Here is a 13,067-nt window from a genome sequence, read left to right on the forward strand (position 1 = left end):
GTGATGAAGCCTGCTAATCTCAGCCAGCATCTGCCCTGCTTGGACCACTGGGGCTGACAGAACAAGCTCTAAGGCAAAACTTTGAGACCCATAGGGTAGAAACCTTATTTTCCACCATATCCCCAGTGCCTGGAACCACAGATGGCACACAGCAGGTGCTCAATAAACACTTGTCAAATGAACAAACACCATGAGCATGGCTAATGGCACTGGAGAACACTCAGGGAAGAGCTCTCCGTCAGTACGGACGGGGACCCGTTCTTCAGAAGATTCTTTTATTAAAACTGGGTGACACTGATAAGGGGGCAGTACAAAAAAAATTTTGGTCCATGAAAAAAACATAATAATTCAGTTAATAAAAACAGTTATCTTCAACAGGGACACTGTAGGAGTGCTGAGCTTCCTTCTCATGGTTCCAGCCCCAGGGACAGAGGCTGTCCAGTGTCACTGTGGGGAGAACCTTTCGGGGAGGGGAGGATTAATGACTGGAAGAAGATGGGGAGAGAGTCCTGCTGTCCCCAGCGTGGAACAGGCAGGGATACAGGGCTGGGGGATGTGCTCGCAGGAGCCTGAGGAGGGGGTGGGGAAGCAGGGGCTTTGTCAGTTCTGCAGGTTTACAGCCCATGCCGAACGGAATTCCCCCTCTGTGCCCAGCTGTCTCCCACCCTGCTGTGTTGAGTCTGCGAGCCTGGGATATGCTAACTCGGGGGGGTGATACAACCTGGAAGAATTTGAGGCTCTCCTGGAAAGATGCAAAACCATCTCAGTTCCAAGGGGCCAAGATCACACAACAAGGTCCTGCTGCTACCTGAGGGGTCTGAAGCTTTGAGGGCGGGGGCTGGGGGTCACAATCCTGTGAGGCAGGGAGAGGGAAGAGTCACAAACCCGAGCCAGAGCTCTCTCCAGCCCTGGGCGCTTTCACTCCTCAGTGCCCTAGCAGTCACCAGTGGGTGTCAACTGGGCAGACAAGGGGCAGGAAGACAGGGATGGCCCAGGGCTTTTACCCGTTTGATTGCAGGCCTGTTTCTCCATGAAGGGATGGGGGAGGCAGGGCGGAGTGAATGAATGAATCACACCTCCACGCTACAGCAGAAAGGAACAGCCTCTGCTGGCAATGACAGCACCCTAGGTGAGGTCCCCGGGGCTCTGACAGGGAAAGGCAAGATTCCCCCACCCGAATGCCCTGTTAGGACAGACAGGAGGGAATCCTCAACAGCAGCTACAGGGAGTGTGCTGGGCGGGAGCAATACTACGAGAACAAACTCTAATACTGATGTGGACCCCCTGTAAGGGAGGGGAGGAGCACTGAGACAGCAGGCCCATCTGGAGGGCTGTGGACTGACCTGGGGCACAGTGGAGCCCAAGAGCCAGGGTTCCTTTAGTGCTAGAGGGCAACAAGGGAAGGGAGAGTTTGCTCCATACCTGTGGAGGGAAGGAAGGAAACTGGATTCTGTTATCAGGAGAGCCAAGATCAACTAGCTTATAGAGTGCCCTCAGGCCTGAGTCATGGAGAAGGGGCTATAGCTCCCAACTCCTGGGTCTCTGAAGGGCAGGATCAGTGTAGCTGGTCCCCTTGAAGACCACTTGGCCTTAGGCCCAATCCATTCAATGCACTGATTACCACTACAGGTTCTCTCTCTAATACTATCTAGAGGTCCTATGCAGACCAGGGGAGGGGCGAGGCACATGGGAACTTTGTGGGGCAAAGGGAAGCTGGGGATAGGAAGGGATGGGGTGGGAGAAGAGGAGAGCCGGTGTCACGTGAGACCCTCTTCATTCTGGTGTTGTCTTAGAACCGACAGCATCCCCTGGAAAGCCCCAAGCAAGACCAAGGCAGGTGCCATGAGGCAGGCAGCACAGGGCCCAATAAAGAAATCGGTGCAGCCAATCAGGGCTGTGGGAGAAGCCCTATGTATTTCGGATCCCCAGGGCTTGCTCTAATTCTTGTCGTCTCTGCTGCACCTAAGGAGAAAATAGTGGAGGGAGTGGAGGATGAGACAGACCACAAGTTGCTCTTGACGCCACTGAGCCCCACCAGGTGCAGACCCCTTGCCTTTTGTCAGTTTCTCCTCTGCACCCTAGGTGCCTACCTTGGAGTAGAAATATCGACACACAGCTTCCTGGGCCCAAGGCTGGAAGTAGAACTCTGCTCGGCGTTCCTCCTCTGAGTTACCCACCACATCAGTCATGACCTGAGATAGAACGGGAAGCGGGAGAGAGAACAGGCTTGTTTCCTTCCTTGTCATCTGTTATGGACTGAACAGTGTTCCCTAAAAGATACTGAAATCCTAAGCCCCCGGTACCTGTGAATGTGACCTTCTTTGGAAATAGGGTCTCTGCAGATGATCAAGTTAGGATAAGGTCGTTAGGGTGGGCCTAATCCAATGATGGATATCTTTATAAAGAGGGGAAACTCAGACACAGAGACAGACACGTACAGAGGAAAGACATCAGGCACACACATGGAGAACACCATCTGCAAACCAAGAAGCACCTGAGCGACTAAAAGCCAGGAGAGAGGCCCGGAACACTCTCCCTCCCCACCTTTGGAAGGGGCCAAACCCTGCTGACACTGTGACTTCAGGCTCTAGCCTCCAGAACTGTGAGACCATCCATTTCCCTTGTTTAAGCCACAGGCGCTGTGGTACTTTACTAAACCACTAAAACAGCACCCCAAGCCACTCATGCTGTGGACAAGCCCCTGCCTTGTTCAGGGATCCTTCCTGGCACCCCCACGCCCTGCTCCTCTGGCCAGGCTGGCTGCAGTCAGCACGGGACAGGCGAGAACTGAGGGCGCGTCTCACATATTGTGCTCACTCCTGCCTTCCTGCCTGAGCTTGCGGTGCTCCTCTCTCTGCGAGCTCCTCTCAGAGAGCACCCCTCTCTCAAATCCCAAATTCTCCAGAAAGCCTTTCCAAGCTATCCTAGTCTCACCAATCTCCCTTCTTCTTTGTTTCATCTTATTGGTACCGGTGAAATTCTGATAATGTCTCACATGATTTACTACTTTTAAAATCCCATCAGCCTGGTTTCTCAAACAGAATGGATGCTACTTTGAAAGCAGGGGCCGAGTTTTGCACTCTGTATCCCCTACAACGTGAGCACAGTGACAGCACACGGTAAATACGAGATAAACACTTGACGGTTTCATTTCCATTTCCCTACTAGAACTCGCTGAAGAAAGTCTGGCCCCTCGCCTCTCCCCGGCTCTCCACCACACGCTACAGACACAGAGCAGACGCATGCCTCTCGGGCCCAAGTCTCTCTGCACCTGTCCCCGGTTCTCTACCTTGAGGTCCCGGCACTGGGACTGAAGCCAGTCGTTGATGAAACCCTGAGGGTCTCTGGCAAAGCTCAGCATGAACTCCCGCTGGGTCTTCAGCTGATTGATAGTCTCTATTGTCTCATGGATCTGAAAGGAAGTTCGTAACATTTCCACGTTGGGGAAAAGCAAAGTTAAGTGGCAGGCAGTGTATGACTTCTCCTTGCGCCACTCCCAACCAAGGAACAGAATGCAGCCCCCAAATGGCACTGCTGCCCAGGGCCCCACCTGCTCTGGCGCTTGGCGCTGTCTCTGTCCACCGCCCGTGTGTGAAGTTTTCCTTACAGTCTGCACCATGTCCACTGTGGATGACACTACATGGGAAATTTTTAATCCACAGCACAAACAGGTCTGGAAACTCTCAGGTAGAAAAGAAGTGGTACACAGAGCTGTCTCTGTAGCTGTGGTCCGTGGGTTTTGTTCGCTGATGCGCCACGCTCTTCCTGGTAATTTCATCTACTTGTATGTCTTCCAGCACTACTGACGGTGACAAGTCCCCAGGCTGCAGATCACAGTTCATTTTCTACACTCCTACTGATGCATCTGCTTGACACCTCAAGACACCTTAAACTCCCCAAAACAAAATCACTACCTTTTCCCAAGGCTTGCTTCTCCTGCTCCCAATCTGAATGACTACAACTGCACACTCCAGCTGAAAACCTGGAGGTCTTCGTAACACCTCTTCTCCCTCACACCTCACCCCACCTCTCCATCCAGTGTCCAGATCCCTACAGTTCCACCTCAACACCTCCCAAACCTAGCTACTCACGTCCGTCTGTCCGTCCTCACGATCAGCGCCGTAAGGTTAGGCCCAACCCGTAGCATACATCATGCGCATTACTGCACCATCCCCCACCTAGGCTTCGTCCCCCAGATCTGACCCCCTTACAGTTCACCTCCCACCATCCTGCCAGTGAGCATTCTAAATAAAACAGCACCAGGCCCTCCCATTTTCAGGACAAAGTATAAACCAGTTTACCCTGCCTCAAAGTGGTTTCAGGACTAGGTTCCTGCTTCCCTCTCATTTCTTCTCCCTGGCACCCCGAGCTTTATCTAACACAGTGAAGAGCTTGTGTTTCTTCAACATGCCAGGTTCTCTGCTCATCTCTGAGCCTGCATATACCCTGCTCCCTCTTCCTGGAATGTCCTCTGCCCCCCACACCCTCAAGTACCATCATCCTTTCTCCCCTTTTCTTGACTCCCATCAGTTCAGTTCAGTCACTCAGTTGTGTCCGACTCTTTGCGACCCCATGGACTGCAGCACGCCAGGCCTCCCTGTCCATCACCAACTCCTAGAGCTTGCTCAAACTCATGTCCATTGACTCGGTGATGCCATCCAGCCATCTCATCCTCTGTCGTCCCCTTCTCCTGCCTTCAATCTTTCCCAGCATCAGGGTCTTTTCCAAGGAGTCAGTTCTTCGCATCAGGTGGCCAAAGTATTGGGAGTTTCAGCTTTACATCAGTCCTTCCAATGAATATTCAGGACTGATTTCCTTTAGGATTGACTGGTTTGATCTTGCAGTCCAAGGGACTCTCAAGAGTCTTCTCCAGCACCACAGTTCAAAAGCATCAATTCTCTGGTGCTTAGTTTTCTTTATAGTCCAACTCCAAAGTTGACTCCCATGTCCTTCAAGATTAGGTTGGGGCATCACCTCTTCCAAGAAACCCCTTCTGTTTTCCTTTGTGTTCCCAGAGCCTTTCTGGCTTTACTTGCATGGACTATGTCTAATAATGTTCATGGTAATAACAACAGAAGCAGCAGCCGCCATTTGTTTTTATGTGCCAGATACAAGGTCATGTCTTTACATACATTGTCTCATTTAATCCTCATAACAACTTTAGAAAAATAGGCATTATGGTTTCACAGATCAGAAACTGAGGCTCAAAGCTATTAAGAGATATAGTTAAGAATCAGAACTTATGTGTGTCTGGCTCCAACCAGCACCAAACAGAGTGCCCAGCATATACTGGGTATCAATATATTTTGAACAAATATCAAAAATCAAAGAAGCCAAGAAGCTGTGATAGAGGGCTGGTGACACCCAACTATCCAGGCCATGGTCCCTACCTTGTTGTCTAGGGTAGCAATCTCCTGCTGGCTGGCAGTAGACAGCAGAAAAGAATTCATCTGGGTCTTCAAGGTATCATCCACTTCCACATCAATGTCATAACAAGCTGTCTTTTTCTGATCATTCGGGTCAACACTGAGGAGGAAACCAAGGGGGCCTGGTAAAGGGCTTGTTCCCTAAGACCTAATTACACAAGCCTTAGACTGAAGGGCAAGGAGTTGACTGCAAAAGGGGACCAGAGACCTTGCTGGTGTGACAGAAGTGCTCTGTGCTCTCCCTGCGGTGGTAGCTATAGGATGTGCACATCAGCCAAAAATCATCAGATTTTAACTGGGTGCAATATACTGCATATAAGCCTCAGTAGAAATGGTAAAAAGTCAAATGGTACAAAAGATAGCCAATGAAAAGTAAGTTTCTCCTTCCCCACAAAGAGACCACTGCTACCGTATCTTTACTTATTAAACTGACTCTGAAAATACATTCAAGTAAACACACACCACACAAAATAAAACGTGGCCTAAATTTAACCACACGAATATAGGACAAACTAGCTTCTACTGACCCAGCGTATGGGTTGTAGGAATTACTATCAGCTGAGTGATGATGGTTTCAGGGTCTAGTGAAAGGACAGCTTTACTGGAGTTAATACGGACTAAGGGAAAGAAGGCAAAGACTACGTAGAGCCAGAAGACATGGTGCTCTGAGGAGAAAGTGCCTTCTTTCACTATCTGCCTAGACACGCCTTGTTCATCCATCTTCTGAACAGAAAAGCAGACAGCGGTAACGGGAGTTGGAGTCTCAGACTGGGATGTCCTACCACCCAGAGAAAAGACAGGAGTTCATCAGTGATGCGCTGATAAATTCTAATAACTGATTCTCCAAAAGAGAAAAACAACGGTAAGAAAAAGCCCTGACTTGGAGCATTTGCTAATTTCTGTGTTTTAAATATTCTCAACATGGTTGATTTCAAGATGTCGACATTATATCACTCATCGAGGAATTGGGAAGGGATGTGCAGTAACACATCATTCGATAGTATTTCCACCACACAGACACGAGAGACAGAAGTAACTTCAAAAACACACACCAGTATGTGTATGTCAGTTGCTCAGTCGTGTCTGACTCTTTGAGATTCCACGGACTGTAACCGGCCCGGCTCCTCTGTCCATGGAATTCTCCAGGCAAGAATACTGGAGTGGGTTGCCATTCTCTTCTCCAGGTATTTTCCTGACTCAGGGATTGAACCTGGGTCTCCTGCATTGCAGGCAGATTCTCTACCATCTGAACCACCAGGGAAGCCCAAACACCAGTAAACCAATATAATAACTCAGATATGATGACTGAGTACATTTACACTTATTTTTTATATAATGTATTTAATCGCAAGTTTATATAATCCTAAATAATGACTATGTTTAACAACCTGCTTATAAATTTCCTAAAAATTCTGAGAACTGACTTGTGCAGGTGGTACAAGCCAGCTCCAGCACACACTGCCTTGCGTACACATGCTTACCTGATGACATGATTAATGATAATGGGCTCAGGTGGCATAAGCAAGGCATGGAGCCGTTGGGGAATCTCTGAAAACTTCATACGTTGAGACTCAAAGATCTGTGGGAAAGAGGAGAAGCAGCTAAGAGTACAACTGGTGCTGCAGTGGACTTGAGAAAAGAGTGGAAACTTTTCTCACCTGCTGGAGGTACTTGTCACAAATGACAAACTCCCGCTCATGTGGGTCCTGGAGCTTGTGTGTCTTAATATATTGCCACAGTGCTTGAATGATCACCGGACGGGTCTGGGTGTGGATGCCCAGGAGCCGAGCCAGACGAGGGTCTAATTTAAACTGAGGAGGCTGGAGAGAACGAGGGTGCAGAGGTGAAGCTAGTGAGCTGAGTCTATGTGCTATTATGGGGCACTTGGTGTGGCCACACATTCACGCCATTCAACAGCATGCATGTTGTGCTTTCTCTGGAGCAGAAAAACACGAAGAGGAACTCAGAAATGACTAAGACCCTAGCCCTTAAAGATATGCAGGGAGCTAACAGTCTGATGGCAAATTCCCTGCAACTGGACTTAAACTGCCTTTAAATGTCAGACTGCTGATGGGATGGGGCTGAAAGCTGGGCCTCCTCAGGGCAGCAGATACCTGGTAGTCCAGCATCAGCAGGACAGTGCACCGCACATTCACGTCTCCTGGCCGCTTCACCTGGAAGCCGTCCGTCTCCTGGGTAGTGGCGGTCCTGTGCCACTACAGAGAGGAAGATGTCAGGGGGTGCTCTCCCAGAGGAAGAGCTGGGGTGGGAGGGAAGAGCTTCTGTAATGACTGAATTTTCAACTTTGATTAATGAGGCTACTGGAGAAGAGCAACAGCATGAGACATTTTAAAAAACCGCATATGACTTTGGGATTCCTGTCTATAAGGAGACAGACATTTTAATTCTGATTGCTCAGGGTCACATTTAACTTAGCCTGTATTTTCAGTGATAATTTTATCCACAAAATGGATAATATACACGTGTACAGTAAAATAACGTAGCTATCATCTACTGAGTACTTACTATGTGCCAAAGTATTCTAGGACATGTACTTGGATTATCACATTGAATCCCCACAACATCCATATGAGAAAGGCACGATTAAACCTATTTTACAGATGAGGAAACTAACGCTTACAAGAATGAAGCAAGCTGCCCAAGGTCAACAGCCAGTAAGTGGTGGAGCTGTTATCTGAGCTCTGGTGTGTTGGAGTCCACAGTCCACATTCTCAGGCACTATGCTCTACTGCTATAAAGTTAAATATATTTACAAATTTCTATTGATTCTATGACTTACTTCCCTTATTAGATGGTAAAGACCTTCCCATGTTTCTTAGTGGTTGAGGTTAAGGGGCTGTGGCTACACTGGCAAAGAGAGGAGCAGGTTAAGTTCACTTGGAGTGCTCGACTATCTCATTCTTGTTTTGACTGTATCGCAAAGAACACTGCTGCTAACAAGGTCTTTAGAACACTATGTAATCAGGCATTATAATAAAGAATTTCTGATGATTTGGAATGTGAATCTAAACAAAGCAGGAACCAAAAGCAAGCAGCAGATCTGTAAAAGTAGCCTCGCTGCTGCTGCTGCTGCTAAGTCGCTTCAGTCGTGTCCGACTCTGTGCGCCCCATAGATGGCAGCCCACCAGGCTCCCCTGTCCCTGGGATTCTCCACGCAAGAACACTGGAGTGGGTTGCCATTTCCTTCTCCAATGCATGAAAGTGAAAAGTGAAAGTGAAGCCACTCAGTTGTGTCTGACTCTTAGCAACCCCATGGACTGCAGCCCACCAGGCTCCTCCGTCTATGGGATTTTCCAGGCAAGAGTACTGGAGTGAGGTGCCATTGCCTTCTCCGAAAAGAGAAGAAGTAGCCTTGGTAAGGACTAAAGCCTATTAATGAACCCCCTTAAACACAGCACTTGTTACCAGGAAAAAAGATGAATGGCGTGTGGAGAGCTACATCTCACCATTCCTGGCATGTATAAAAAGCCTCTATTAGACTTTCTCTTGAGAGTGGGGGCAGCAATCAAGTTAATTAAATTTAAAAGGTGGGACAAGTCAGACTATAAGAACTCTTGGGTCCAAATAGTACCAAAACCAAACAGCTAGTGCCACCTGGAGGCCAATGTGCAAACTGCATTGGAGGTACCCACGCCCCTCTCCCTAGACATTGAAGTTTAGCTCCCAAGGCCATCATCCACTACTAATAAAGCCAAGGTCTAGAGGACAGAACTACTCACTTCTACCAGATGGTTGTCTGGTCCATACAGGTCTTTGTCCAGTTCGATCACCAAGGATTTAAAAAAAGAAGAAAACTTCCTCTTTTGTTTGGTGGCATCATATTTGGACAAGGCTGACTGGAAAAGAGAGATGAGACGTCATGTTAGAAAAAGCCAGAAGAAATTCCCCAAAACAAAGTCCCATAAACAAGGAACCCACAAAAGCAATGGGAAAAAAACAAAAATGTCTTCTGAGTGTATCTTAGGAAATGGCAAGGTAGGTGTCTATTAAACAAGTTGTGGTAGCAACAGGACCCCGAAGAAGCAGCCTATAACGTGTATAGGGTCATTGGCTTGCCCACCTCTTTTTCCCAAGGGAAATGATGCAAGTTAAGCCAAACCTTTACACAGAAAAAAGCGAGTCTGAACAGAGAAAATTCTGACTCTAGAGGAGAAGTGAATCACAGGTAATAAGCAGCCAGAACAAAAACAGCTTTATCTGGATGACATGGCACCACTGGCAGATGGACTGGACCTATATAGAGAAAACGGAGGCTCCGACATTGACCCCTGGTTCTTCTGAAAAATGCGTTCACACTGGCTTGCCTGTGAACAGCTAAAAATAGAGAGCCAGAGAGTATAAGGGAATGGCAGGTGAGCGTCTCCAAGGAGCTTCTGGGGTGGGAAGTTGGAAGCTATCACCTGGCAGCTGATGTTCCCCATGAAACAACAAAGAGCCAGGCACAGAAATCAATCCCACATAAACTGCGAGCTGTTTCCAATAGGAGCTGGGAAGACGGAGAGGCCACAGCAGAAATCAAGGACCTCAAGGACTCAGGGAAGAGAGCATGGCCCAAATGTTAAGTGCAAATTCACTTGGTTTACAAGGAAAAAAATAACTGAAAAATCTGCAGATACTGCCAAATCCAATGGCTAGCAGCATCAGGAGAGAGGTAAACAACAAATCAAATCCCAGCACAATAAGGTTCTCGATGTGATACCACAGAGAGGGCCAAGCTGTGGGAGCCAGACACAAAGAACCATTGTCTGTTAGTGCAGAGAACACAGTGACCCTCTCCCTGCTGTTCCCAACAGGAGCTGTAAGCACCAGTCAGGCTTCCTGCCAACCAGACAATACTGCTTGTTCCCAGAAGCTCCCACCCTAGACACCGACCACCGTGGACCTTGAACTCACATCCTCCAGGAGCCGTCCTTCTACCCGAAGTTCCCAGGAAGCCACCGTCCCTTCCCCATCCTCAGCATCTGACTTAGCCGGATTGAAAGTGTTAGAAATGAAAATTCGCAGCTTCCGTTTTTGCTGAGGAAGGCAGAAACAGGATTGACAGTGGGGCCTCAGTGGTTTGATGTTGAAGACAAGGGTCCCCCCAAACCCGACAATGACTCCTAACAGACTGGCTTACTGTCTACCCAGTCCCTGGGGTGGCTGGATGGAGATTCCAATGAGAAGAGGAGCACAGGCCACGGGCCTCAGTGCAGATGCATTCACTGGGATGCCAGGTAGACAGTCATGCAAGATGCCAGGTTCCCAAGGAGGCAGAGCAGTTACGGCAAAAACACCAACAGGGTATATTTCTGGTGCAAGAACTATCAAAAGCCCCTTCCCCTTTGCTGTTCTGTTCTTACGCTTCTAATGTAATTCTCAGTTTGTAGGCAGAAGAGATGTAATTTAAATGCCAAGGAAAGCTGTGCTATGCCTTTGATTTCTCATCCTAAGCCTGCTGAAGGTTCCCGAGTCCTCTCCTTTGGCTCTCTGCCTAGTACTCTCCTGTGTTACCTTGATGGGACGTTTCAAGGCCTCCTGGATATCTAGCCGTTTCCTCATGATAGTCTGGTCCAGTTTCCTTTCAAAAGCCAAGAGATCCATATAGGCCTGGGATTCTGGTACCAGTTCACGAATCTTAGGGAACAGAAAGATATCATTGGGATCTAAGGCTGACCACCTCTACTCTCCAACTCACCACAACCTCAAGAAGGTCTATACCCTGGACTCACCCTTTGAGGTAGAATTTTGTCAGCCATCTTCTTTTTTTTTGCACTGTTTGGAATAAATACTGTTATCAGGTTGGGATGGAACTAGCCAGAACATGAAGACAGGCTGTCAGCACCTCCATTTATAGTAAAGTGAAGAAACTGCAAAGCTTGTCTCAAATCAAAGACACCCCCGCCCCTAACAAACACGAAGCAATTATTTCAAGAATGAGTACCGCCTGCTGACACGGCACTGCGCTTCTCTGCTCAGGCACCCCAGCACCTGCGTCCTCTCAGGCCTCCTCCCTCCCTCCCTCCACCCTGGGATCATCTTACTTGTGGTTCCGATTTTGGACCGCCTGCTGCTGGACCTGCTGGATCTGCTGAGGCGCAGGTCTCTTGCGGGACTGGTCCATCCCTGACTGGGCCAGGCCAGGTCGGACTGAAGGGTTCCCCCCATAGCCAGGGGGTCCCATGGAAGGTCCCTGAGGTGTCATCCGGCTGCCTGGTAGCATACCTGGTCTCTACAGAGGGGAGAGGACCTAGAGATGTCATGGCTTCCCCTGCAAATCCCACCGAGAAAGGGAAAGTGGGGGAGGCCTGAGTTCTTTGAATGAAACAAGGCAGGGACGTGGGGTGGAGCACAATGGCGGGGTGGGAGGAGAGCCCTCTACCTCTCTGATATCCAAGTAATTGGAACTTCCACTGCTCCAGCCCTGACTCCACAGGAGAATATAGCCCCAAAGCAAAGACAGCCAGACTATACTCAAATCGGCCCCCCGCCCCCGGTCTATTTTGTATCTGGCACACTGGACATCTCTTCTAGTCCCATATTTACTCAGAGAGTACTGTCAGGCACTATCTCCTCAGAAGCTGACCTCAATTTGCCAGCTACACCTTCTGTGTTCCTGGGCACTGGACCTGCCTAGTCCATTTGCACTCAAGGTCTCACAGGCCCACGTCTGGCCTCACTTCGTCCACCCTGGTTTTACATCCTGACTCCCCAAGAAAACAATGCCTCTAGGAGCAGGTGGGGATGCTAACAGCCTCCCTTCCCTTCCCCACCGCGTCTCCCCCGACCCCAACTCGGCGCCCGAATCCCTCCCAGGCGCGTCCCTCCTCCTCCTCCCCCCACCCCTGTCACTCCCAGGCCCCCGCTCGGCCCCGCCCCCGGCCCGCGCCCCTCCTCCTGCCCCACTCACCGGATAGGCCGCTCCAGGCATCGGGGAGCGGTATAGCCCTTGACCCGGCGCCGGGCCCATTCGCACCGGAGGCCCCGGTGTCCCGCCCGGGCCCAGGGCAGCCGCCGCACCCGCCCCTCCTGAGGCGCCGGCGCCGCCGCTCGGAGCCACAGACTGGAAACCCGCCCGGGCCGCCATCTTTCCCGGAGCCGCTGCTGCAGCTGCACAAAGAACCGGAACCGGAACTCCCCCCGCCCCCCCCGCGCGCCCCCCGTGCGCCCTCCTGTCCGCCCGGCCGGCCCGCCGGCACGGGAGGCTCAGGGCAGCGAGACTGTGGGCTAGAGGGGAGCAACTAGCGGAAAAGGCGTGTGACCACTCCCTCCAGCTTTCACGATCCGGGAGGGAAAACCATCGAGAAGAGCTCTGGGACAGAGAGGCCGTGCGAAAGGGCGCCACCAGGCCGACGGAGGGAGACAAGGACCTGGAAAGGGGGACTACTGCACCATCCCTGCGCGAGGGTGATGGAGTAAATGCTTCATCTTGGCGCAGTGCGTTTACCTTTCCAAACGCAGTGCGTTTTTCCTTTCCTTCTCTTCCTGCTGTAAGCCCAGCACACTGAAGAGAACGCACTGTTTATTCCATTTTACAAGCAGGCGAGGTGAACTCAGTAAATGACTTGGTGAAGTCAACCAAGTTAGTAGTAAAGTAGAAACCTATAATGCAGATCTTCCGGTTCATAGTCCGGGGCTCAT

General features: G+C 50.0%; 1 protein-coding gene across 1 annotated transcript; it reads right to left on the minus strand.

Annotated features, from left to right (window-relative positions):
* Positions 262–12,981, minus strand: SMARCD1 (SWI/SNF related, matrix associated, actin dependent regulator of chromatin, subfamily d, member 1). The gene is made up of 13 exons (XM_018047808.1): positions 12,337–12,981; positions 11,471–11,658; positions 11,159–11,201; positions 10,941–11,063; positions 10,341–10,463; positions 9,167–9,283; positions 7,541–7,642; positions 7,085–7,246; positions 6,908–7,005; positions 5,391–5,526; positions 3,290–3,412; positions 2,091–2,192; positions 262–1,962 (listed from the first exon to the last, which is right to left on the minus strand). Exons 1-13 carry the CDS (start codon positions 12,511–12,513, stop codon positions 1,909–1,911), a joined length of 1,548 nt encoding a protein of 515 aa, XP_017903297.1. The 5' UTR covers positions 12,514–12,981; the 3' UTR covers positions 262–1,908.

The sequence above is a fragment of the Capra hircus genome, chromosome 5, assembly GCF_001704415.2.
Source record: "Capra hircus breed San Clemente chromosome 5, ASM170441v1, whole genome shotgun sequence".
Classification (NCBI taxonomy): Eukaryota; Metazoa; Chordata; class Mammalia; order Artiodactyla; family Bovidae; genus Capra; species Capra hircus.